This window comes from Electrophorus electricus, unplaced genomic scaffold (genome assembly GCF_041902795.1).
Source record: "Electrophorus electricus isolate QZ-2024a unplaced genomic scaffold, ASM4190279v1 Scaffold113, whole genome shotgun sequence".
NCBI classification, from domain to species: Eukaryota; Metazoa; Chordata; class Actinopteri; order Gymnotiformes; family Gymnotidae; genus Electrophorus; species Electrophorus electricus.
In genome coordinates, this window is record NW_027658395.1 from 236341 (window position 1) to 261989 (window position 25649).

Consider the following 25649-nt stretch of genomic DNA (forward strand, 5'->3'; position numbering starts at 1 on the left):
TCTGAATTCAGCATAGCCACAACTCAGACCACACTATCAGTCATTTAATAGCTCTCTGTAAGGAACGGGAGTGGGAGAACCAGGTACACTGCCTAACTGTGATGGCTTTCTCAACACACATTTGCCTTTCTGCACATCTGTCACATATCACTAAGAAAGAACACAGCATGGCATGAACCTCCGAATTTAAAAAGCTTACCTTGAAATAGCAATGGTACCATGCAGTTTTCAAAAAGCATTATGAGGACATATCTCAAACCGTCTAGTTTAAAGGGGATATATATATATATATATATATATATATATATATATATATATATATATATATATATATATATATATGTGTGTGTGTGTGTGTGCGATATAGCTTGAGCATTTAGAAATTTTAGATAAATGCTGCCTCCTTCTGGTTTATTTAAATGCTTGGGAAATTCTGCTCACACATCTCTTAACTCTCCAGCCAGAATTGTTCAACAAATCACACCTAAACTGGGCGATAGACTGCAAGGTCTATCGTGTTTGTGCCCTCTTCTACAAAAATGACAATCCACTATATTTCTTTTCCCGATTTACTTTAAAGTTGTTTCACAATTTTCTGAACACAATCAACTTGGAACACCTACCACTGTTACATATGGTAGCCTATATTGTAGCCTCTATGCACTGGATTGCACTGAATGCAGATGATTATATTGTCATTCTTTTCAATCTGTGATCTGCATCATTCCGAACTATACACCAAACAGGCCAACGACAGACACCCCTAATATGGACCTACGTGTCTTTATACAAAACCATCATATCAAACTACGTCTGCTGCACGTAGCGTTCATGTTCTTCCACTTTCTCCATCTTAAAACCAGGCCTACCTGACGATGTCGGACACTTGAAGACGCGTTTCAGATGTGAAACGTATGGACATCTCAGCGTTAGTTCATTTTCCCCACTAGTCAGCGGCAACTCCTTTCGAAGACATGCGTTTCAATATATGGAAACTTATGATGTCTTCGCGAAGTTCACGTCACGTTCAAATACGTAGTATACAGCTCTCTTGCAAATGGATTGCCGCTATAAATCGTCGTTATAAATAAGATCTTTAACAAATTCTCTTGTTCTGCTAGTGAAATAAAAAATAAAAGATGACTCTCATGCATAATGAAAATTATCATGTGAGGTGAAAAGTCTGCAGCGTGGTTTTTGCTCTTTTACTTCTGTTCACAACTCTCAGGCCACCTCATAGTGTTTCCAATCGCAATGTAAGACGATAGTAAGTAATTTGGTGAACAACAAATACTGATAAAGTATCATAAATACTAGAAGAGTACCATCGGCATCAGTTTAACAATGAAATGTTTGCGCTACCTGGAAAAAAAAAAAAAAAAGTTTCTTCTTGTTGATTTAGGCCAGTCCAAGCGGGTAACTGCTAGAACACAAAAATGCAGCCAGGGATGTACACGGCATTTGGGCACTTAACACTTGACTGTATTTCTCTGCCACTTTACAGCAGCAATTACCATTTACAATTTTTATTCCGAGGTTTTTTTTTGTTTTTGTTTTTTGCCAGTTGCTGGCCGTATTGCACCACAAATACCAGGAAATATATTTATTTTTCTAATCCTTGTGAATCCACTGGCTTCAAGGTCCAGTAATCAAACGTGTCTCTATAGTATAAGTACTTAAAAAAATGTATGAATGAATGCTAACTAGCACTCAAATTATGTGATCAAATTATGTACATCTATTCAGGATGGCCACAAAGTGTAAATAAACTTAAAACTCACTAGTATGTTATTAGGAGATAGGAGATGGTTGCCTATTCTGTGTTTCCTGTGTCCCTATTAAATGCAGCAGAATTAGTTTAATTGAAATTTAATATACACATTAGTATTATAATTGAGTTTTAAAGTTTTAAACCTGCATATTTTCTCTCTTTTAATCTCACTATGACTGTCCTGGTTAAGCAAATGTTAGACAAATACAAAATATTTTGTATTGGTATCTGTGAAAAATATCTCCATGCGAAAATATCACTTTCTTTTAAACACAAAAATAAAACAAGGACTAAAATACCATAATGTTATATGCTAGTCAGTAAGATGTGGTGCTTTTATAGCAAAGTATATTTAATTAATATTTTTAACAAGGCTGGAAGTTGGAATATGACTGACCATTAACCTGAGAGAGAGAGAGAGAGAGAGAGAGAGAGAGAGAGAGAGAGAGAGAGAGAGAGAGAGAGAGATGGAAGCATGGATAAATGATAAATAATTTGATGCTATTGCATCACCCACATCAACCCTGGTCTCCTGGCATGGGTCAGTGTGGCCATTTGAACACACAAATCATCAGGAACACTACCTTACTTTTGCTGACTTCTAATTAGTGTGAGAAAGCCTAGACACAACCTCACAATAACACTCCTCTGGTGGTCTTTTCCTCTATGTATTGTTGAGTTTCATTTAAACACATACTGAACCTGTCTGGTTGTGTGTTTCCATTTAAACACATACTGCTCCCATTTTCTCTGATTCTGATTCACCCTCGTATTTGATGTTCATAATAATGTAAAGCATTTTGTAGTTCTGATTCAAATTTCTAAGATCTTCTTCACTAATACATTACACCAGCTTTCAGCATGCCAAGAACAATGACACAATAATAAGAAAGTCCCCGCACTCATAAAAAGTCCACATGACTCCCACTTAATGCTCTCCCATATGAATCAGCTGAGAATCTCATCCTTAATTCAACAAGCAGCAGGGGCCGGGCTTTTCTTTTCTGGGCTGTCCATCAGCATGAGGGAGGAGAGGGGGCAAGCACAGAGTCACTGCCTAAAGAGGGCAGCTGCTGACTGGGAAAGGTGGGGTGAAAGGATCAGCTCCTCGGCCCGACGTGATCCACTCTCTCAGAGTTTCTGTCCGTCATAGGGCTCAGACCCCTGAAGCCAGCCTGAGTGTGGTGAGGAGTTCCATTCAAGACCGGTGAGGCCTCCGCTTCCACCGGACAGATGTAGTCCGCAGAGTCGTCGGGCCTCCTCTTCCTCAGGTGGCTGAAGTTTGTGAAGCCCAGCTTCTTCGGCTGAAGTGTAGATGGACAGTGAAGACAGCAGCGAAATGCAACAGGTAAATAAATATTACTACAGAACCCAGCACATACAAGAGATTTAAGCAGTGGTATGTGATGTGAGGATGGTGGGTGAGTACCCGGACTTTGGCAGTGGTTGTGAGGGGTGTGTGCCCGCTGGTGTTGGCATACTCTCGTTTTTCCTGCTGGGCCTGCAGGCCCACAAGATTGTTGAAGTTGGTGGCTAAATGGCGCCTGAGTAGAGTTTTCTGGGGAGGGATGTTGAGCAGCATGGCCAAAGTCTCGGAGCTGAAACGGGGCTCTAGGATCTGAGGATGAATAACACAGAAGCATTTGGTGACCAGAAAAACCTCAAAAAAAATTTTTAAAAAGAAAACACACCATTTTGCAGAGAAAGAGAGAGAGAGAAACATCATACATTACTGTTTGTATGCTAGTCTGCGTCACTATGTTGATCTGACCGGTCAGTAACAGGTCAGTGAATGGGGAGGTGCAACAGTAAGTATTCAGAGCTACTCATTGTGCAAGGGAGAGACAGGTGAGGGAGACAACTCACTATGAGGCCCCCATGGACGCCGCTGCCTCTGAGGTTGGGTGCGTACTCAGCCAGGTCCACAGAGCGAAGCCACTCCATCACCCGGTGGTTCGACCACTGCACCACCTCAGAGGGAGATGTTTTATTCTACCCAGAAACAGAAGACAAGCACCCCGGCCTTATTGGTGAACACAGTGTTTTCTGTCCACCCCCCCCCCCCCCCATCTGTCAGTGCATTATGATGAATACTGTAACTGCTTGATTAGATTTTTACATTAGCTTATGTATTATGATTTGTGTCTTATTCAGTGAATGATCCTGATCATGCCCACCTCGTCCCCTGGCCTGCGTCTGAGGCAGTGGGGGTTGAACTTGTTCACATGGAGCACATGAATGGCACACTTGATGCTGAGGTGATGGAGCTGACTAGTGACTTTCAGGAACAGAAGATCATTCTGAGAGGAGGATGTGAAAAGAATACTGAAGGTACAAAAACTAGTACTGTGCCAAAGCATTTCTGGATTATATTAACTTTGCTTTACCATCAGGGGTAGTAGAAAAAGACTGCAGTGTGTCCTTACCACGGTCAGATACTGAAGCATTTTGCCATCTACCCTGCTCTCGTGGAACTGGTCCTTGTACTGGGGCAAGCCGATGTCATCCAGCCACCCTATTTCCACAAACCAGAAACATCTGAAAGGCTCCACTAAAATGATACATATTTTAGGAGAATAAAGGCAATTGTACTTGCTCAATAGATGGTAAATATTTCTGTTTAGAGCAAACCTCAATATATGTCCTGGCCATAATCAGCTCATGTAGCGCAAATAACATGAGCTTAAACAGTACAAGTTCTTAGTACATGGTCTGATACTATGCCTCGGTTTTGTGCTTTATTGTAATTGTAATTCACATACATCCACATTACAAGGATACATACTTGTAACCCAGATGTGATCGAGCTCAGAGGATTTCTCCATTGCTTTGCTGGTGAACGACCTGAGGGCCAGCTGCAATTTCTTTCTGTGGAGGGGGTGTTTGATGCCCATCTCCTGTGCCAAACAAATTAAACACTAGAGAAAATCAATACTGACAAAATTTTCAGTTTAAGTGTATTTAAAGAGGCAAAACTTGCAAAAGGTGGACGGTGACATTAAAGAAAGCAATACCTTCTCAAACTGCTGTGGTGTGGCCAAAAGGAGGGTCTGACCACTGACCACCCACTGGCGGGTCAGGTTAACATAATGACCCAGTCCACAGTCCTCCAGCCATCCACAAACCTGCTCTGTGGTCCACTTAGAGAAGGGCACTGTCATATCTCTGTGGAGAAGGAGGAAACCCATATGGTAACACTTTGTAGCCATACAGCTATTTGTAAGATAAAGACAAACGGGGACAATTCACTGGCCAGTGCAGAACGTTACCGGGTCGCCCGAGCAGATTCAGGTGTTCGGGCGAGTCTGGGGCCAGCTGTGGCTCGGAAGCCACCTCTTTTGAATTCAGTGGGCTCTAGATCATCTCCCTGCAACCCCCCCGACTGCGTCCTCCTGATCCTGAACAGAGAATTGTGTTAAAAGTGTCCCTGCTGACTCAGATGGCAGGGGTCCAACCATGATGGCTCAACCATGCAGGCAGACTCACTTTCCCCACAGTCTGCGTATGCTCTTGTTGTTCTTCACAGCTTCCTGTGAAACAGGGGACTGCTGGTCAGATTCCCCTCTAGGCAGCACTGGAGAAGAATCAGATGTGCTTGTGTCCTGCAGTCTTTCTGTTTTTCCTGTGAGAAAAATAAAGAAAACACGTCCATGCTACCAAGTGTTGAACAGTTGTCACTGTAATAATATAAAGACCACAGAGAGAGATCATGCCAAAATAATCTGTCTGCCATTCCAAGCCAGTTGGAAGGATTTCACAAGTCAAATAGTGTGATGCTATCAGTGCAGCTAGCCACTGTTTAAAGGATCATTTACTATGTTCATCTATGTTCAGCACAATTAAATGTAGTCAGTAAGTCGTTTAAAAAATTTCACAATAGCAAGAGAATAAAACACTACACTGAAACTATGTGGCCTCTTTTACAGTATCAAGTATCCCAATGTTTTGATTCACTCTTATTTTAGATTGGAATGGGTAGGTTGCTTATCTCAACAAAAGATAAATAGGTGAGAGCAGAGTAAACATGCAGCTGTGGGTGTTGGCATGGTAACAGACGCCCAAGCATATGGCCCTAGTTACAGCAGCAGCTGCAGCCACAGGTCTGGCTCCAACCATGGCCCACAGAGAGAGAGAGAGAGAGAGAGAGAGAGAGAGTCCTAACCCTGGTCCGGCCTAAACGGCTACCCCACTACCCTACTTGATGAAAGGAGAGCGTGAAACTACATGTAGGAGCACAGGTGGTTTTCGTTTGCTGAATGGGTGGAGGAGAGAAGAGGCCAGAAATACACATCTACAAAACATCTAGCAGATGCCAGCAGTAGCTACCTAAAATGGGAGCGCTGGCACTCCTGCAGCGAACTTCAAGCCAGAGAGGAGGGTTGAGCAAGCCCAGAGGAAGAGAACAGGGAGAGAGAACACACATACACAGGCTGTTATGTAGCAAAAGTTAGCTACAGCGCCACTGAGGCGAAACAACGCATCAAGTGGTAAGCCCAAGCAAGATCAGTAACACACAGCAACCGTCTGTACAGGGCATGTGTGGGTTAAGGGTGCCTTATTTCTCAGGAAGCATAGGAGCATGCTGACGGTTAATGTACAGTGCAGTCTGTGACATGATTCATACGCAGGTCACTGTTCTCGCTGCTTTCTGGAGACCTCTGGGCGTCACTCATTCCACCCTCTGTTTGAGTGAAAACACCCATCTGGGGTCTGAAGTTGGAATTCGGAGTCTGGTAAAGACAATCACAAGTTGCCAAATTTAAGAGCATTTTATTCTGGTATTCAAAGTTGCACTCAAAGTTTCACTGAGCCGAGCATGTCTGACAGCATACCACCAACAGTGTCAGATTAAAAATGAATAAAAATGCAATACCTTCTCTGAACAAACAGGTTGAACAGAAGTCCCGATTACAGTCTACGGATTGAAGGGTTAAACAAATAGATCAGAGAAGAAACAAAATGGACATCCCAGCTACTAAAACCATGTCACGAGTAACCATAAAAAGAGAGACAACAGTGTTTTTGCAGTATGGCTCTTCTGACTTTAAATATATTCAAAGTATTAAAATAACTATACATAATTAATAACCATACATAAATAAGTACGGTTATAGTCCATTTGACTAGCACCTTGTTTTTCCACTATCCTAAGATATTTAAGGTTTAGTCCAGCAGGTGATGCTCTTGAGCAGCTGTAGCTCACTGCTAATAAATTTCCTGAAAGCTCTCCAGAAGGCAGAACAAAAAGCGATTTCTGACCAGTCTGTGCGTGTGTGTCTGTGTGTGTGTACAAATGTGGATTCATTTTTCCAGGGCACTTTTTTTTCGGTGGTGTTTGTAGATGGGAGAAAAACTGGACAACAAAGATGACAAACCTTTTGTGTCACTCCACTTTTCAAGTCCTCCATGCTACAGGACAGAAGTTTGGATTGTGAGCTGAGAAAATAATGCAGAGGATTATTCACACTGATACTTTTAGAATGCCACTCAATAAGCAAGAACTTTTATTTTCCATATGATACTCTGAGGCATGTAAAATAATTTAGCATGGAGTTGCTGATCACAGGCACTAGGACTGCACTGAAAAGCATGATTTGTGCACAAAAACAGTTCAGCCTGCAGCCCACCCAGGCAATACAGGAGACTGGTGTACCTGAATTCTGTCTCTTTCTGAGTGGAAATTGTGGACACAAGAAGGGGAGAGGAAAAGCTGGACATCAGCTGAAAGAAAGACAAGTAAATACCCGAATGTCCAAGCAGATTAACAGCAGCAACTGACGTGTACCCACACCTACACACATAGTCACACACCTCAGAGTGAGCCTTTACTGCGAGAGCCTTCATCCTCACTCCTCCACTTTTCTCTTCTTCCTCAATGCTGACTTGTAAAGCTGAAAGTGCTGGAGCGTATGGGTAAAAATACACCAGTTACTCACAAGACATATGGAATCAAGACAAGATTAGGTAAACAACTGATCCTTCAAGCTGATACATAAACAAAGTGCCTAATTCAGTATAAGCCAAGAGTGTAATTCAGATAAGCAGGCTTACGCTGCAATAGGGTCATGCCATCTCTAAACTGTCTGCAATGGTTCAGGAGGAGGGAGAGCTCCTCTATACGCCGATCCTGCACAAACAAACCAACAAACCTATTACACTGCAATTCGTATATGGAGTATATGAATAACAATGCATTAAAGAACTCTATTTAGAAAATAAGAAACACAATCTAAAACAGGAATGTGCAAAACATACACAGAAAATACAGATGAATTGTGTCACAGTACCAAACAACTACTATCAGAATGACTTTTGAATGTTCAAGATGGAAGAGAAAAAAGTGTGCCTCTTAGAACACAATTCCAAAGCGATGCATAGTGCCTTGATACTTTATGGGAATTATGTAATCCTTCATATTACCATTCTGATTACAAGTTCAATCATCTAACTGGCAATCTGTATAGACAAAGACTGAAAGAAACTTTCCTCAGCCTGAGCGTATATTACACACATGGGAGCAAAGCTAGATGGTGCGTGGGCTAGATTGGACAGCTGCAATCTGGCGACGAGTTCAGAGGACTGGGCAGGTTTTGAAGTGGTGCTCTAGGGTGGAGCCTGCCACATCTCTCTGCAAGTCCATGATTTTTGGCAGGGTCTTGCACCTATAAGTGGGTTCAAATGACCCATTTGGGGAAGAGTTTTGGTGGAGGTCCTGCCAACACCCCATGCCGTTCCCAGACTACACAGCTCAAGGCTCTGCTGGGAACACTGGCTCGTGTATCCTCACCCTGTCACCAGTTAGTGAGAGAGCGGAGGAGAGCCCGCTGCTGGCTACAGCATCGTCATGGTACCTGGCACATCAACATATAATTCATTTTATGAAGAATTTAATTACATTAGTTACTGTATACCCTTGCTGTACTTCATTTATCCCAGCATAATCATGTTTGAATGCCAAGGACAGACATATTACCTTTTCATTATTGGCTGCAATTAGTAATTCCATCCCTGCCTTTAACTTTTGTAACTCTTGATCTGTTGAGAAAGAGACCAAATGAACACCTTTACAAAATCTCTGTGACAGCAGCATGAGGCATGAGGCACACAGTTCTGTGTGCTTTATATAGTCTGGATTTCATTACAAACACAGTGGTTGCAGGCCTGCAGACAGATCTCATTACAGGACCAAGGTTCCTGCATATGGACAAGGCAGTAAAAGAAGAATTATATGGAGAAACACACATTGATTGAGATACTGTATTAGAGCACTGTTCTACTGAGAACAGAGAGGCCAGCATAATTCTTCTAATTCCTCCAAAGGGCAAAATTAAGACAGATTATTAAAATCCACCCTGGTCCACATAATAGACCAGGAGCTCCCACTGAAGCTGTCATAAAGGATAGAGAGTGACAAGGCAGTTTGTTTGATGTAAGGATGGATAAGGACAGGCATGCTTTGATGTGTTATTACATAAGCTTACTGAAGTGCTGGAACAGGAGTAGTAGGCAGGAATGAGTCTGCATAAGCATACCCACTAGAAAGCCAGCCGGAAACAGGGACATACTCGAGCATCAAAAAGCCTCTGAAGAGCAGTAGAGGCAGTGGAAGTGAGTGCCTCCTGTGCAGCTACACGTGGCGCTTAGAGATTTAAGAATCTCATATGTGTATGCACTTGTGTGATGAAGAATCTCTCGTGTTGAAAGGAACTCTAATGTTATGGTAAGTGAGTGTGTGTGTGTGTTCTGTATCTGAGAGTGAATAAATATACTAAAACCTTACGTTTGCTGTGGAGCCTTCTCCTGTATATCTCCTCTAATGTTGAGAGCAGGGTGGAGAGGACACAGAGCCTCTATTAGATACCACATACTAAACATTCGCAGACACCACAAAACACTTGCTATATAAATGCCACACCAGCAGTTACAGTGCATAAACCGCACCAACACTTATTGTGCAGATACCACATGCTGTTGTACATACCACAAATAAACAATTCATACTCTGATGGAACGCACAGCTCTTATATACTTAATTGAACCATTTATTAAGCAGGAAGGTCACAGGTGAGCTATTGTTTAATATAAAATTCTAAGCTTTGTTATGGCACTTACCAACTGATCTAGCAGGTAATTGCAAGAATCAATAGCGTAGATCAAGACCTTGCATGGACCATCATAACCCTTACTATCACAGCAAGAAGAGCAATCTTCATGCACAAGAAGTCACTGTGAGCTGATATAGCCATTAGTAAACCCACAGGATGGGATGTGTACCTCTTTCTGAGCTGTCCACAGAGACAGGGGCTCTGGATAGGAGCTGGGTCTGCAGGTTCTCTATCTCAGCATTCTTACACTGCAGCAGCTGCTGGAGGCTTGAGATCTCCGCCTGTGGGGTAGGGGTTTCTGCATCAATCTTTATGTCTACATAAAGAGTTTTGGTTGACTGGAGGATGATGAGAACTCGCTAGTGTGATAGAATATAACAGGAATTTATGGGAGTGGCTTCAGTACCCTATACACATTTCTATTTCAGGCAGACATGAACAAAATGTATATCCTCAGTATTGTAGAACAAAAGCAGAAAATGAAAATACAGCAAGATATATTTTGAAAGCAGGGACCGCAAGCTTTAAATTGCTACCTTAAATGGCTTCCTTTACTAATATTCCCTTAGCAAACCTTCACATATGTGAACATTTGACTGATGACTTTGTCACACAGTAATTAGAATGGTTCATAGACACGTGAAGGGTGGTGCTTTGCCCCACAGCAATTAGCACAGTCAGCAGATTCCATGCTCCAGGGGCAGTCAGGTGAACTGGTCAGCCAGTGGAAAAGTCCAAGAGTTAGAGCTAAAAACATATGAAGGCTTTATCTGAGAGGAGCTAAACTCACAGAAGCACATCATCTTGTCAATGACATCAAGCCTATACAATAAAACTGTGAAAAGAATATGACAAAAAGAGACGGCACAGGAGCTGTGGAGGCATGAGCAGAAGACCTAAGATCAGGGGTGACAGCTGGTCTGAGGGAGCTAGGAGGAGGAGGAGGTGTGGCAGATGAGAGTTGGAGGCAGAGAATATGAGACTGAGGCAGCTAGGACAAAGAATAGGCAGGACTGAGGAAGGTAGGAGGTAGAGGAGGTGTGGCTGAGGAGGGTAGGAGATGGAAGAGGCAGGGCTGAGGCAAATAGGACATAGAGGAGGCCGGACTGAGAAGGGTAGGAGGCGACACCTGGAGGCTCCTGCTGCGCTCCTCCCACTGCTGCCGCTCCACTTGGAGCTGCTCCACTGAGAGCCTCAGACTGGACAGCTGGGTCACCAGAGACTGGTAACACACGTGAAGAGAGTAGGAGACAGAGAGCTACAGGAAGAGGAGGAGAAGAGACAGAGAGAAACAGAGAGAGAATAAGGGAAGGAAAGAGGAAGACAAACAACGACGCAAAGGCCAAATGTGAAAGGGAACTGGCCAGTACTGAAAAGGGACTGGCGTGCTTCGCTGCTCTAACGATTCCGAATAGGCAAGGTTAAAATACAGAAGAAAAATAAAGAAGTGAGGGGGATTCCTGTAAAGTGTGTGCTGCAGAGAAGAGGATGCAGGCATGTGCTGTACAGTTAGGCCACTGGGCCTTTGGAAGATCACGTACTTCTGTAGCTGTACCTTTGTAGCTTTGAGTTTCTGCTCGCACTGCGACTTCTCGTCCTCGAGCTCATTGACTTTATTTTTGAGCAATCTCAGTTCCTGCAGCAAGCCCTGTTTGGAAGAACACAGCATAAAGATAGGATCACATGGCATGATTACTACTCTGAGCAATGTTTGTTCTCACGCCATGCTCGAACAATACACTGTGCTTGTTTCAAAGGAAGACTCAAAAAGTTCTGTTATGACTTCAAGCTACAAATGATTTAGTTAAGCTTAATAAAACATGGAGCTCTCAAGTTATCCATTTTCATGCTGAGTTAGACATGTCTCCAGACCTTAGAGCAAAATGCAGTGGTACATAAACAGAGCAAAACAAAAAAACAACAAAACCCCAAAACAAAACAAAACAACAAAAAATCTTCAAGCCCAAATAACCAAGCATACCATCACAGATGTATTGGATAAGTAACAGGCATTCATTTTGGTCAGCAAATGACAGAAACAGAAAAAAGCAAGTTTGGTAGCAGGTTCACAGGCCAGTCCAACATTCCAACGAAAGCAGAGATCTAAAAGGTTAACACAGTGCCTACACTTTCTTTGCCACAGCAACAGCGCTCCTCAGCATCTAAACCTCCGGAGCCTGGCTCCAGCATGGGCCCGTCTTCAGCCTCCACTGCCCCACCTGGAAGAGCCTCGGCTGGGCTAGCTCCCGCACCCTCATCGGGGTCCAGTTCCTGGGCCTCTGCGTCCTGTTTCTCACGGATCTTACAAGAGAGCTCTTGCTGAATTCTACACATCTGCTCCTGCAGCTCACTAATCAGATTCACTACATGCTGTCAGAAAGAAGGACAGGACAGGAAAATGAGCATGAAAAATGTAAAGCAAAAGAGGTTGAACTAAGGGGACATGCGTGATATTCTGTATATGCGTGCATTTGTTGTATTCATGCCCATTTGAGTAGGGTCAAACAATCATTGTACTTAGAGCATTTGGCACAGTGACTTACATATTAATCAGAAACTAAATATTCCTTAGTATAAAGAGACTCGGGTTTTGACTTATGCCACTTGCCATGTTTTGCAGTCCAGACTTTTTCCGAGCTGTTTAAGTGTGTCACTCAGCAGGACATTTATAAGACCAGAATAAAACAGCAAAGAGAAAACACCACACAACACAGACTAAAAGCCGCAGAGCTGTTGAGGCTGGCAGGGCCTGGAGGCATCAACCCAGCCACCAGAGTAAACAGCTCCCTGACCCTGTGTGGGTTGTTTTTTTTTGTTTGTTTTTTTCTCGGCATGCCAGGAATTCAACTATAAGGCCTTTTGTTTAGGAGCCAAATGGTAATATTTCATTTCCTGGATATGCAGCTTGGGCATTCTGGGTCTAAATGCAAACCAGATTCAAATGTTGTGTTTATATGACTTCATTGTCTGGCCAGCTGAATCCGAGCACTGAACTGGCCTTTAATTCATTTAACTAATATATAAAGCTTTCCTCTGCAAAACATAACACATATGTAGTGATTAACTTAATAAAAAATATGGTGCACTTGTTTTTAATGCAGAGTTGAATGGAGCAGCCAGACAGACTTGATTTTAACTAGTGTAAACATCAGTTAAGCAATGACTGGCACATGAAGGGAGGAAATGTCATGTGATATAGACAGAGACAGAAAACACAGCAGATGAGAGGATCAGCCCCAGATCACTATCTATAGAGCAGTGCTGAGAGAGCCGGGGTGAGGGCCAGCTCCCCTCGGCTGAGCCCTAGCCCGCCAGTGGAACACTCCAAGCCAGATTGCTGTCATTCCTTCATTTTGAGCGAAGCCCCACAGTTGTCAGAGGAGCTGGTGCAGCTTGTGTGTACAGACCTGGTTAAAATATAGATCGACTTTGACTACTAATCTCTCAAGCACTCAAGACATCTGAACCATAATAAGATGACAAAAACCACAGGCCTTCACGAAGGGCTGCTTTTGAAATGGTGTAACATGGGTGTGACAATTTGTTTGGTTGTTGTTTTGAGTCATATTTACAAGGGAGACAGACAACCTCACACAGACAGAAACACACACACACACACACTCGTCACATGCACTTACAGATGCACAAAGCCTAAAGCAAGGTATATTTTACATCACCAAACCCTAACTGTCATGGGGAACATAGCAATTACAACTGGCACATAAGCCATACTTTTACATTACTGTAATTATGAAAAGGAAAAGTCTCAATTTGTTGTTGCAAAAAGGTTGCTGCTAACACACATATAAATGTGGATGCTCCAACAAAAAAGAGCCCATGTGATCACTGAGCACACTATGTCTGCAGGTAGAACCATAATGTTTTGTTCTTCTCTCCTAGTTTTCATTAAATAGAAAATTTCCACAAATTGAGGACATGCCTTTTTCCAGCCAATGAAAGGATTCAAAAAAAGAGACACTAGAATTGAATTGTGTCTTAGTCTTTAATCTTCTTCTTCTTTTTTTTTTTCTTTTTTTTTTTGCTGTGTTGGGAAGACTGAATGTGAGCCCATGCACTGTTCCACTTACTGCTCCAGTGCCCCAAGGAGCAAGTATTAGTGTAAAGCTTTTCACAGCTGAGTGATTGCATCCAAAACTGAGTCACAGTGAAGCAAGATCCTGAACCTTTCTCCAACTCCCCTCAGAACACATACAGTTAACGAAAACATACTGGTGTAGCATTGTTTTGTGAGGGAAAGCTGCCCAAAGCAGAGCCATATAACCAACTGTACAACTTGCCCTTACTTTATTAGACTACAAGGCTCTCAAACCACCTTAGAGGTTTGCTAGAAGGTTCAGGGGGTAACAAACAGCAGCGTGGTACCTCGGCATTATGCTGCCTCTCCACGGTGTGATTCTGCCTCTCCTCCATGCCTACCAGCTTCAGTTTCAGAAACGAAACCTCATCCATCAGATCCAATTTCTGGGTCTCGAGCGCCGTCCTACTCAGTAGCTCCTAAACAAGTCCATACACGCACGCACATGCACACACATCATACACAAACACACACACGTATGCAGACACAGACGTGGATCTCAGAGAAACCTTTCCTCAAAGAGACTTCAAACATATCCCCGGGCTCTGCTGAGCCCCTGCTTGACTTGGGCTAAATATACACAGCCTATGAGTGCTATATTTGCTTTCCCTCTCAGAGAGCGAATGACATGAGGGGGAGCGCGCAGCTCGAGCTGGGGAGAGTGAGGCCACAAACACGCAGGAGATTAACAGGTGGTTTTCTATTTGTGTGAGAACTGTAGACAATCACCATAAAGAAAAAGCCCACAGACAGACTTAAAACGTACACAGTATCAGTGACAAAAACAATGTTACACTGAGTTCATCGTCTGAAGTTGATTGTAAGCAGTGACACATGTGTCATGTGGTACAGCCCCAGAAAGTATTTCGAATGCTCGACTTTGAGCGGGCTTTCCACGCTGCACATGGAAAATATTAGAGCAGTGTCACTGGAAATGGATTTCATTTTGAGGCCAAAACCTCATAATGACCACATCTCGGGCAAGCACACTAAAAATACTTCCAATCAGAGAAGCCAAAGCTGCAGATTCCATCATCAAAGAAACGCAGAATATAGAAACGTACAATTAACTTCGCAGGAAAACTAGTTTTGCACATGGGGCACAAATTGAAAATTGTTTCTTAATTTCTAGATCAGATGGAGAACTTGGAAATGATGTGGAAATGTCCAAAGTTTTGGAATAGATTAGATATATTTTTTATAAGGTGACGTCTTGTGCTTGTCCCCAACGAGGCTTAGAGTATTCAGCCAGTAAATATCACTGCCTTTGAAAGGCACCAGTGATACTTACCTGAAAGACTGAGCACTTAATTGATCACCACTTGTCAGTTACCTAGCCTCACTGCTTAGCTTGAGTCTTTCTCTCTTTTTGTCAATTACCTAGTCTCAGTGCTCAGCTCGAGTCTTTCTCTCTTTTTGTCAATTACCTAGTCTCAGTGCTCAGCTCGAGTCTTTCTCTCTTTTTGTCAATTACCTAGTCTCAGTGCTCAGCTCGAGTCTTTCTCTCTTTTTGTCAATTACCTAGTCTCAGTGCTCAGCTCGAGTCTTTCTCTCTTTTTGTCAGTTACCTAGTCTCAGTGCTCAGCTCGAGTCTTTCTCTCTTTTTGTCAGTTACCTAGTCTCAGTGCTCAGCTCGAGTCTTTCTCTCTTCTTGTCAGGTACCTTATCATACTGCATATTGAGTTGCTCTCTTGTTTCGTCAGTTACCTAATCTCCCAGCTCTGCTAGAGTCAAGCTGATGAAACCCTCAAACTAACACTCTGCTCACCTGGCCTGAAAACTCCCCATCCCAGCTGGGCACAAACCCAGTCCTGGAACACTACAAAGCCCCTCAAAATATTCAGGTTGCCAAGGCAATGTGAGGGCCAGCAGTCTGGAATCACATGGAGGAATTTCCTCCTGTGAAGCTCCAAACACTCAGAGCTCAACTATGGGCACATCATGTCCAGATTTTCCCCAAAGATACAAGCAAGACCTCCATTTTAACTATAGCCTGGAATTACAGCAGTGAATAGGCTCTTAACTAAAAAATTTGGCACATGTCTGAATAAAACCAAGATTAAGAAATAGCACAAAAGAAACCAGCAAACATGTGAAAGGGGGTAACAATGAACTTACAGATATGAAGAAAACACTGTAAAAACAAAACAAAAAGAACAAAACAAGAACCATGAGCAAAAAGTGACTGTAACAGCAGTAACAGACACACTGTTGGCAACATCAAAACAAAAATATCCACTCCTTAGTGTCTGCTTGTACACTTACTTATTTTAAAACAAAGTGAGCACTAGAAGACACTGGATACGCATTCAGTGATAGATTTCTATACTGTAAAGCTACTACAAAGATAGGAACCACTTTTTGTTTGTGTTAGCATTAATAATGAATTTAATTTACATTTACATTTTTGGCATTTAGAAGATGTGCTTGTCCGGAGCAACTTCCAAAAGTGCTTTGTAATCTACACTCAGAATATATCCTAGCCAGTACAGTAGGCTAGAGTTCAAGATACTGTTGAACTAGAATACTACTAAATACAGGAATCAATGCTGATACCTAGAAGTGCAAAATAAAATGATACCTGTTGCAGCATCTCTTCTGTGGAGTTGAGTTTGTGCTGGTGCTCCTCCAGAGAATTCTCCAAGTCTCTGATCTTTTCTCCTTGAGCCTCTACCTGGTCTGTCAACACACTCACCTGTGTGTTTGTTTACATTTATGACACAAAGAGAGAGAGAGAGAGAGAGAGAGAGAGAGAGAGAGAGAGAGAGAGAGAGAGAGAGAGTCAAATAAAGAGATTATAACAACCCCTCCTGAGCTCACACCCCCTTACAAGCTACAGTACATGAGCTGAATCAGCACTTCTACACCAGCAGTACCTGTCTTTATTTGGCATTCAGGTGCAACGCAAATATTAGTAATTTAAGCAAAGACTCAGGAGCCAGTCCTAGTCTAAACACGTCCTTCACAGGCTGCTGCCCCAGAACTGTTTCTGCAAACAACTGCAACAGAGATACTCGAAACCCAATAAGCCAAGACAAGCCCTGTTCATTTCAATGAGTTTTGAAACAGTCTGAGCTCGTAATCATGAAGAAGCCAAGAAGAGCTGCCCCTATATCTTTAAGAATCAGCGCAGCTGCAACACACTCTAACACACTCACACATCACTCAGAAAAGGTGCTGGTGCCTACCGCTCTCAAGCCCAGCCATCCAAACATGTGACAGAGCAGAGTAAACCCATCCTTCCTGCCTGACTTCAGCTTCACAGGACTGTGTTACCTGATCCGGCCAGTGTTTCTCCACACACCCACCACAGGGGTCACACAACTGTCTGCTATAGGGCATGTTCATATGCAGCCAGTCCACATCCCTCCAAACTGTGGCCAGGTTACTCAAGGGGTTATGGTTAACATAACATTTGCCATGAATACAAAACATTCTGAGGAAAGCCACTATGTCATACATATGTCGTGAATAATTTAGTAATTTGACCAGAAAGTTTCAATAATTCATAAAGACCACAAGGGGAAAAAAAAAGAAGTTATGAATGCACTAGATAATATAAAATATCAAACAGAGACCAACATGCACGCATGTGCACAAAGTCACCGTACACATGCACAAACATATGCATGCACAGACTTCCACAATGGCATTACAATACAACCAATACAACCATCTTACCTGTAACACAAGAGATTCCTTATCTCCCTCTAGTCGAGACAGTCGCTCTTGGTAGCTCTCATTGTTGCCTAGTGTCCGCAGATTGACCTGAAGACCAGTGGTCATCCATATATAGTATTACAATTACATGTGTCTAGAGTGCTACTTACTGCAAGATAAAACAGGCAGGAGAAAACATGTCCGTTTCAAACATGTAGACTGAGAGGATTATAACGGCAATCACCCCTGCTTCCTGGGAGTCCTAGAGAGAGGTTTATCCATCAAATGTTTGTTGCTCCAGCTCCAAGCTGAGCACCTCGCCCTGCATATATGCTCATTCATGTGAAGAATCTATGTCGACTTCCCTGCCCTATATTAGCTTTCCACTCTGGTCCGAGAAGTGCTGTTAAGCTCCTCCTTAAGAATCGTAAGTGTTCATACTGCCAACTCTTCTATTCATGCAAGAACAACTACATTTTTTTTAAGTGACCTGTTAAGCTGTCCACTCTGGTCCGAGAAGTCCTGTTAAGCTCCTCCTCCTTAAGAATCATTGGATGTTTTCCTACTACCAACTCTTCTACTTATGTACAAAAAAAAAAAACTCTAGTGATTGTTTAAGTGACCTTATAGTGACTTCTACTCTACAAGGCCAAGTGAAACATACAGTTCCTCTCCAAAGAAATACCAAACGATGTAGCATCTTACAACTTCCAATGGTGTACACAACCAATATAATCAATGCAGTACAATTTCTCATCAAAAAAATCAATAAAAATTTAAAAGGAAATACAAAAATAACCATCATAGTCAGGCTTACCTTTTTAAGCCACACAAAATGTTTGTAAAAATCAATGTCACACTCCATGATTCAAGGCCATGTTCCTGCTAACTTCGTTTCTCAGTTACCAGAACAATGACTACCTCAGTGCTGGAATCAAATGCAGAACTAAACACAGCAACATGCAGAGCTCAAAGCTACTTCCTCTGTGTCTCCTGTTTCTAAGCACGTAGCTCGCTCTCTCCAGATGAAGTTTGCTTCAGGTTCCTGAGCATCTGGTTTGGAGCACTGAGAGAGCTCCAGTCTCTAATATAAGGCTGCAGGCTGCCGACTGCAGTCTCACCAGCTGCCCTCTTTCGTCCTCCCTCCCTTTCCTCTTTTCCACATTCTCCTCCTCCTCCTCCTCCTCCTCTTCTTTCTCTCCCTTGCTCTTTTCCCCTCTTCTGTGCTAATTCTATTCCACTGTTTTCTATTTCTTTTTCTCATGCCCCACAGCATACAAGCGCTGATTTACCCTCACAGGCTGCCTCTGTGTCTGTCCTCGCTCAGCTCTCATTAGCGTGTACTCTGGAGGCACATCTGAATGGCGTACTCCCTTTGTGCACACATGTTGCACTGCAGGCGGGAGAGAGAATAAGGGTGGCGAGGGTAGTCGAGGAGTAAGGGAGGTGAAAGTACAGTGAATGGAAAGGAAGAGAGAACAGGAGAGAAACTACTAGGAAGCAGAGGGGTGAGAGATGAATACTGAGGCGAGGGGGGGCAAATGGTATAGGGGAACAACAAGGAAAATGGTTGATGGAAATTTTTGAAAGGAGTGGGGGTAGGAGGCTGAGACCTCCACCCCAACCCAGTACCTTCAGCCTCTGTTTCTCATTATTGGTGGACTGCATTACCCAGAAACCCTCCGCAAAACCCATTTCCTTTCCCAGTCCTCCCAGAGTGGCCCCAGGGTGCAGACTATCACACTTGGGAATTGTCTGATGGTGTAGGTATACATAGCATAAGCTAAATGACTTTGCTTTGCTTAAAAATTAATATTCTTCCATACTTACTCTCTTGGTAACTTTTTCTAACCTTTGCCACATTATGTTTTTTTGGGGTTTTTTTTTTTAACATTTTTAGACACCTAAATTCATCTTTAAAGCCTTCATGGTAAGAAGCACATAGTACCAAAAAAAACCACAAAAAATCCTGTTAGTCCTACACTACACTTCAGACAGAGCAGTCCCACCCACTACTCACCAGGCCTTTGTCCAGCCACAGCAGAAGTGTGTGTGTTGTGGTGGTGGGCAGTTGCCTCCTCAGGACATTCCTGTGCCCCACGCCCACCTCAGCATCCAGACTGCCCCTCAGCTCCTCGGCCAGACGCCGTTCCACAGACGGGACTGGGACCAGGGCACGGGCCGCCTCACTTTCCGGCCCTGCAGCCTTGGAAACTGTAGTGGAGATAGGCAGATGTGGGCAGGCCTTGTCTTGGTGCCAGAGTTTGAGTTTTCAACCCATTTATGTTTTGGGTGATGTGCACACAACTTGTGTATGTTCTGTGCTGTAGTGCACACATGCTTATGTTTAGAACTTTAATAGCACAGCTTTTCAGGTGTCATCAAAGACAAGCTGCAACTTTTACAACAGCCAGGAACATGTTTCTCTCATTAGTCAAACTTCCTTTGCGGTTAATGGTTTTAGGGGAACTAACAGGATGAGGCCACACACATTGCTTTTAGTGCTTCTGTGTGTTCTGTTTTTACCTTTAGTCCTCAATTAAAAATAGTTTAGGTTACCAATACTTATAGCGCTCTTAAAAGTACTAACCCAATACATGTGATTAGTATATGTAAAATATATAGTATAGTACACGTAATAGTATGGCAATATGTTTATGAACTAGAACGTGACTTATGGTTAGTTTCTGTGAACATGAACAGTTAACATCTATATCCACCAGATGGCAGACTCTCAATTTCTGAAAAGAGCTCAACACGACTGGAGAACTCCCACTTTAACTGGGCAATTTTTAGAACATTTCAAATTTTCAAATTTTCGAACTGTTAAATTCTGATCCTCTCCGATTTAAACATACACTCCCTGGGATGGCCCTAAAGTCACCTTCCATATTAAAAAGGAAGGTATGTTTTTGGATCAAGGGCTATTTTTTTCCCCCAACATGAAAACCTTACAGTTAATCAAATCAGAAAAAAAATACTTGACTATGTTTTTTGAAACTTCTTGCTGAGGCTGGATTGAGTTTCCCGTTATAGATGACTGCAGGTAAAATGGCAAAACCACTTTTAGAGATGTCAGAGGCATGGCACAGTTATCTCGCTTCCCACAAACCACCTCTTCCCACAGGCCACCTCTTCCCACAAACCACCTCTTCCCACAAACCACCTCTTCCCACAGGCCACCTCTTCCCACAAACCACCTCTTCCCACAAACCACCTCTTCCCACAGGCCACCTCTTCCCACAAACCACCTCTTCCCACAAACCACCTCTTCCCACAGGCCACCTCTTCCCACAAACCACCTCTTCCCACAAACCACCTCTTCCCACAAACCACCTCTTCCCACAGGCCACCTCTTCCCACAAACCACCTCTTCCCACAAACCACCTCTTCCCACAAACCACCTCTTCCCACAGGCCACCTCTTCCCACAAACCACCTCTTCCCACAAACCACCTCTTCCCACAAACCACCTCTTCCCTCAAAACACCTCTTCCCACAAACCACCTCTTCCCACAAACCACCTCTTCCCACAGGCCACCTCTTCCCACAAACCACCTCTTCCCACAAACCACCTCTTCCCACAAACCACCTCTTCCCACAGGCCACCTCTTCCCACTGCACCCTGAATATATAATGACTCGGTATGTGTAAGTAATACCACACTACTGAAAAACTGTTCACACTACCATGACCTGAATGTCACTGAGATATGACAAATGTTTTTTTTTTTCTTAGCAGTATCATGACCTCCAAATTCAGTGCATTTTTACCTCAGTGTGAATGCATTGTATGTAACTTCAGCGCAACGTGGACTTTCATCCTTTAGCCTCGGGGTGTTTATCTGATTCTCAAATTTAACAAGCTCTGAAACGCAACACTGGTAAAGTCTATAAAATCAATCCACACTCTTTCTTGAAGGGGATTAACTCAAACTCAGTTTAAGTTCCTTTTTATGCACCTCCGAGACCCTCAAAAGTATGTCTGTTGGACCTATTAAGGAGTCTTCCATGAGTGTTATTCTGACTTTCCCATTAGTGCTGGATGCTTCTTGGTGAATCACTGTCTGTAATTGCCTTCTTAGTGTTCTGCTTTAACCATGCACCATCAAAGACTATTGGAGATGCTGCTGTGCTATTCTCTCTCGTGGTAAGTAGAGCTGGCGTAAAAGAGTAGAAACTTGTTTTTACTCCTTAGGGGCCAGAGGGAACACACTAGCAGAAAAAAGATCATGATGTGTAGAGGCAGAAAATAGGAAAAAGATAAAGTTTTGTAGACATTTACAAAGTGGTATGGGGTTCTATATGTAGCCATTTACAGCTGTCAAGTTTTATCACGATATTTCATGATGATCTCTGATTTACTGCTACTCCTACCCTGATGAGCTCATGTCATGGCCTTGAAGCAGTTTTAAACAAACTGTCAAATAACATGTTACATACAAACCACTATGTATAAACAAATGATTTGTGGTACACTTAGGTCATTCTGTATTCACACATCAATTTAAAAAACAAAACAAAACAAAAAAAACCCAAAAAAACCCAACAACATCAGAGAGATGAATGCAATACTTGTAATTGAAGTGTAAATCTTACCGGCAATAATGTCATCCACTTGCTCTAAGGCTGCCTCCAGCACGTGACTGGCATCTGATGCCATGGTGAGAAACTACCTCTTCAAATTTGGAGCTTCAGGAGGCAATAGTAGACATTAGGAAATATCCATGCAGCCATCAAAGTATGCACTGCAAAGCCAAGATCAGCGGGGGAAACAATAATTTAGATCCAGTCTGATTTTCTAGATCCACCCAAAGGAAAAACAACAGCAGATGCTGGGGACTGTGTTGCATATATTCACAGTGGAAATTTCTTTGGTTTGAGACTTTCCTCTCATTTGTCAGCAGCCACTCCCGCTGTTGTCCATATTTCTAGCCCACTGCAGTGGAATGGTGGTGTGGTATATTAAAAAATATATCTATTTGCATAATTGATTTATCTGAGCTTAAATTAAGTGCCAAAAATGTGATTAGTACTTGACCAAATACACACAAATGACCACCATAATACCCAGGTTACACAAAGTCCACTATCTCAAAATTATTTTGTCATATTGGAATATAAAGATAAGCACATATTCATTCAGCAGTACCCACAGCTCTCTGCCTCAACTATGCTGTAGTAAACCCTGATAAGCAATTACAGAGTAATATGGCCCTTCTCCTGACACATCATTAAGGACCAAGTTGACAGTGCAAGATACGGGAGCTGATGAAGTGCAAAAAGTGGACCCTAATGACAAGATATTTGAACACATACACATGCAGACACACGCCATATCATACACATACATGCAGGCAGACAGATAGACACACACACACACACACACACACACACACACACACACACACACACACACACAAGCCAGCTAGGCAGCAGTAATCACTCTGGCAACACAGATTACATAGCCCCCTTGGTGACAACATCTGACAGCTATTACTGCAAATAGTGTGTGAAACACCTGACATCATAGCTGTCTAAATAATTAGCATCAAAACACACATACATGCACATGACTCTTTACACACACACACACACACACACACACACACACACACACACACACACACACACACACACACACTACCCCTGAAATGCAATACCTTATACCCCTAACACAGGAAGCCAGATGAAAGTAGTAATTACCATAGTCCTATGTAAACAAGGACCTCTTTTGTATATGAAACTATTCATAGTGATTATTAAGGTAAGTTTAATTTTAGTTTTACATAAGAATGCTCTTATAGAGAACACATAAATTAAGATTTAGTTATGCACATATTGTAGGGCCTTTATTGACCTTCTCAGTCCAGGCTGAACTGATAAACTTTTCTCAAACTGAAAAATGAAACAAGAAAAATAACAGATTACATTCAAATGTTAATATACAGGTATGTTTATGCTTGGAAAGTAACTGGCAGCAAGACTGTGCTAATATTTTAGCACAGTCAATAATATTTAAAAGCCAAAATAATCACTCATAATCACCTTGGGAATAGCTTGAGGCTCTGAAGCATGAGCGGGGAGCGGGAGCATAAAGTGAGCAAAGTTCAGGCACGTCATCCTGCAGCTGAGACACAAACCTGCTCACCCGCATTAACTGCAGCCCCCAAACCAGAGCCCGCCTTGAGAGGACCGTGTTACAGGGATCACACTCAACTGGTTTTCACTTTGGTAATGAGAGTAAATTACAATAAAGATTTAAAGTTTATCCTTCCCAACTTTTAGCATCAGCTTCACATTGGCATAAGGAAAGAGAGCAAGAGCATGAAACCTCTCATGTGGAGGGAAACATCTGTTGCTGTTTTTTTCCGCTTTATCAGGCCTCTGATTCACAACATGCTCTAGTGACAGTGGCATTTTCTTCCTTTCTTTTAAAACTTCTCAAGATTTGATCATGAGTTCCAAATGGAGCAGTGATCGGCTAATTAAATAGGCTATTAATAAAATTGTGCAATTTGAGAAATCCAGAGCACTTTCAATAGATGACTCATCTGAGTGGAGTATCATTGTGTCTTCCGGAAAAGAGGCAGATGCACCCCACACTATTAACATAGCACTGCTGGGTACAAATAGATGCACCCATGTGCTCTGGCGCATGATGCTTTTAATGATAGTACAGCAATTAAACTCAATCTCCTCAGGCAGGCAGCACAGGCCTATCTCACACACACTGGCACCATATGGCAAGACTCCCAGCGACACTGCCTCATAGTCAGAGAGAGAAAGACTGCATCCAAAAGTAAGTCCATGTTCCATTTTGTGTTCATATTATAATTATCTTAATTCCACTGGTTTTCTAGCTATGTGCAGTACTTCAAAAAATATATACCATTTATTTATGAGCGTGCGGAGCAAAGCCTCAGTTGATTCACACACAGCGAATCATGCCTTAAGTATAAATTATTCTCATCAAAAATCATATTAAATTATATATTTTCTATTATATAAATTACATATATTCTATCCTCATTAAATTATTTTTAAGACACCTTAATCAGTGCTTTGCTGTATAACATGGGTTGGTTTTAAGTAGTCTTAAGGGTGAGGTTAGTCTTTGCAATCTTATATAAAGAAATTTGAAACATTTATAACTCCAAATTATTAACGTCCTTTGCACTAATAAGACGCATACGCATCGTAAACTACACTGCTGACAAGTTTAGTTATATCAGTGGGTAGCAGAAGTATGTCAGGTACTACTATCAGAAGTGTCTTATAAAACAACACTATTAAAATACATTAAACAAAGACACACGTGTAGTTGTGAACCGAACTGTACAGTCCCATTCAGTTCATATGCACTCAAAAAACTACTGAAAACACACTCTAAAACAACTGTGAACGGGAAACGAAAGCGACACACTTACCAATAAGCGCATTGTTGGGCTCCACTTCTTTTTCCCGAGATGAACAGGTAAATACAAGGCGACTGATATGATACTACAATGATGTTTCGCTCAGTTCTGCTGTTAGCCCAGCTTGAGCTCTTTAGCGCCCTCCTTAGGTTAGCCTGAGAGTTGTCTTTCTGTCGATGAATAATGAAATCTACATATAAGACAAACCATTTACAGTGGTAAAAACAAAATCTAGGACAAACTAATCTTTCAACAAAGTCCAGAGACTAATGTGATGGAAATTAGACTGCAGCCTCTAAATATTGTTTAAATATAGTAATTCTAAAAAAATTATCGTTTCACAAAGTTACTGTCATAATTTATTAAAATGTACTCGATAGACCTATTTCTGTCGTTGGTTTACCCAGATTACTCAAGGCAACGCCTACTTGTGCTATCCACCCAGTGGCGCAAAGCGACTATACAACTTTTTTTAATTTATTTTTTTATGTTAATATTTTACTGCGAGTTCATCAAATTACCAAAACAAGAAACAAGGACAAAGCATAGAAAACCATATTTTGCATAAATCTGTTTAAATATCTATAGGTTAAAATAGTCC

General features: G+C 42.2%; 1 protein-coding gene across 15 annotated transcripts; it reads right to left on the minus strand.

Annotated features, from left to right (window-relative positions):
• Nucleotides 1-1191: 1191 nt before the first annotated feature.
• On the minus strand, nucleotides 1192-25437 carry LOC113570851 (PPFIA binding protein 2a). Of its 15 annotated transcripts, none has more exons than XM_081708720.1 (28): nucleotides 25061-25430; nucleotides 22230-22322; nucleotides 19653-19846; nucleotides 17654-17740; nucleotides 16554-16667; nucleotides 14260-14391; nucleotides 12004-12246; nucleotides 11432-11524; nucleotides 11006-11134; nucleotides 10046-10157; nucleotides 9552-9584; nucleotides 8745-8806; nucleotides 7823-7898; nucleotides 7583-7671; nucleotides 7425-7492; nucleotides 7147-7207; nucleotides 6645-6686; nucleotides 6396-6501; nucleotides 6098-6130; nucleotides 5258-5393; nucleotides 5041-5169; nucleotides 4786-4936; nucleotides 4557-4668; nucleotides 4198-4286; nucleotides 3949-4071; nucleotides 3638-3763; nucleotides 3201-3389; nucleotides 1192-3075 (listed from the first exon to the last, which is right to left on the minus strand). In XM_081708720.1, exons 2-28 carry the CDS (start codon nucleotides 22291-22293, stop codon nucleotides 2872-2874), a joined length of 2997 nt encoding a protein of 998 aa, XP_081564846.1. In that variant the 5' UTR covers nucleotides 22294-22322; nucleotides 25061-25430; the 3' UTR covers nucleotides 1192-2871. The 15 variants fall into 15 exon arrangements, with proteins under 15 accessions (XP_081564846.1, XP_026855328.2, XP_081564851.1 ...); XM_026999527.3 differs by having other exon boundaries at nucleotides 22230-22378; XM_081708725.1 differs by lacking the exon at nucleotides 19653-19846 and having other exon boundaries at nucleotides 25061-25429.
• Nucleotides 25438-25649: the final 212 nt, after the last annotated feature.

Excerpts from the sequence above, each read along its gene's own strand:
- LOC113570851 (XM_081708720.1), bottom strand. The coding sequence starts at position 22,293 with ATGGCATCAGATGCCAGTCACGTGCTGGAGGCAGCCTTAGAGCAAGTG. Across the intron at positions 17,741-19,652 it reads TGTGGCTGGACAAAGGCCTG|GTCAATCTGCGGACACTAGG; the intron begins GTGAGTAGTGGG and ends ACTGGTCTTCAG. Across the intron at positions 5,170-5,257 it reads ATACGCAGACTGTGGGGAAA|GATCAGGAGGACGCAGTCGG; the intron begins GTGAGTCTGCCT and ends TTCTCTGTTCAG.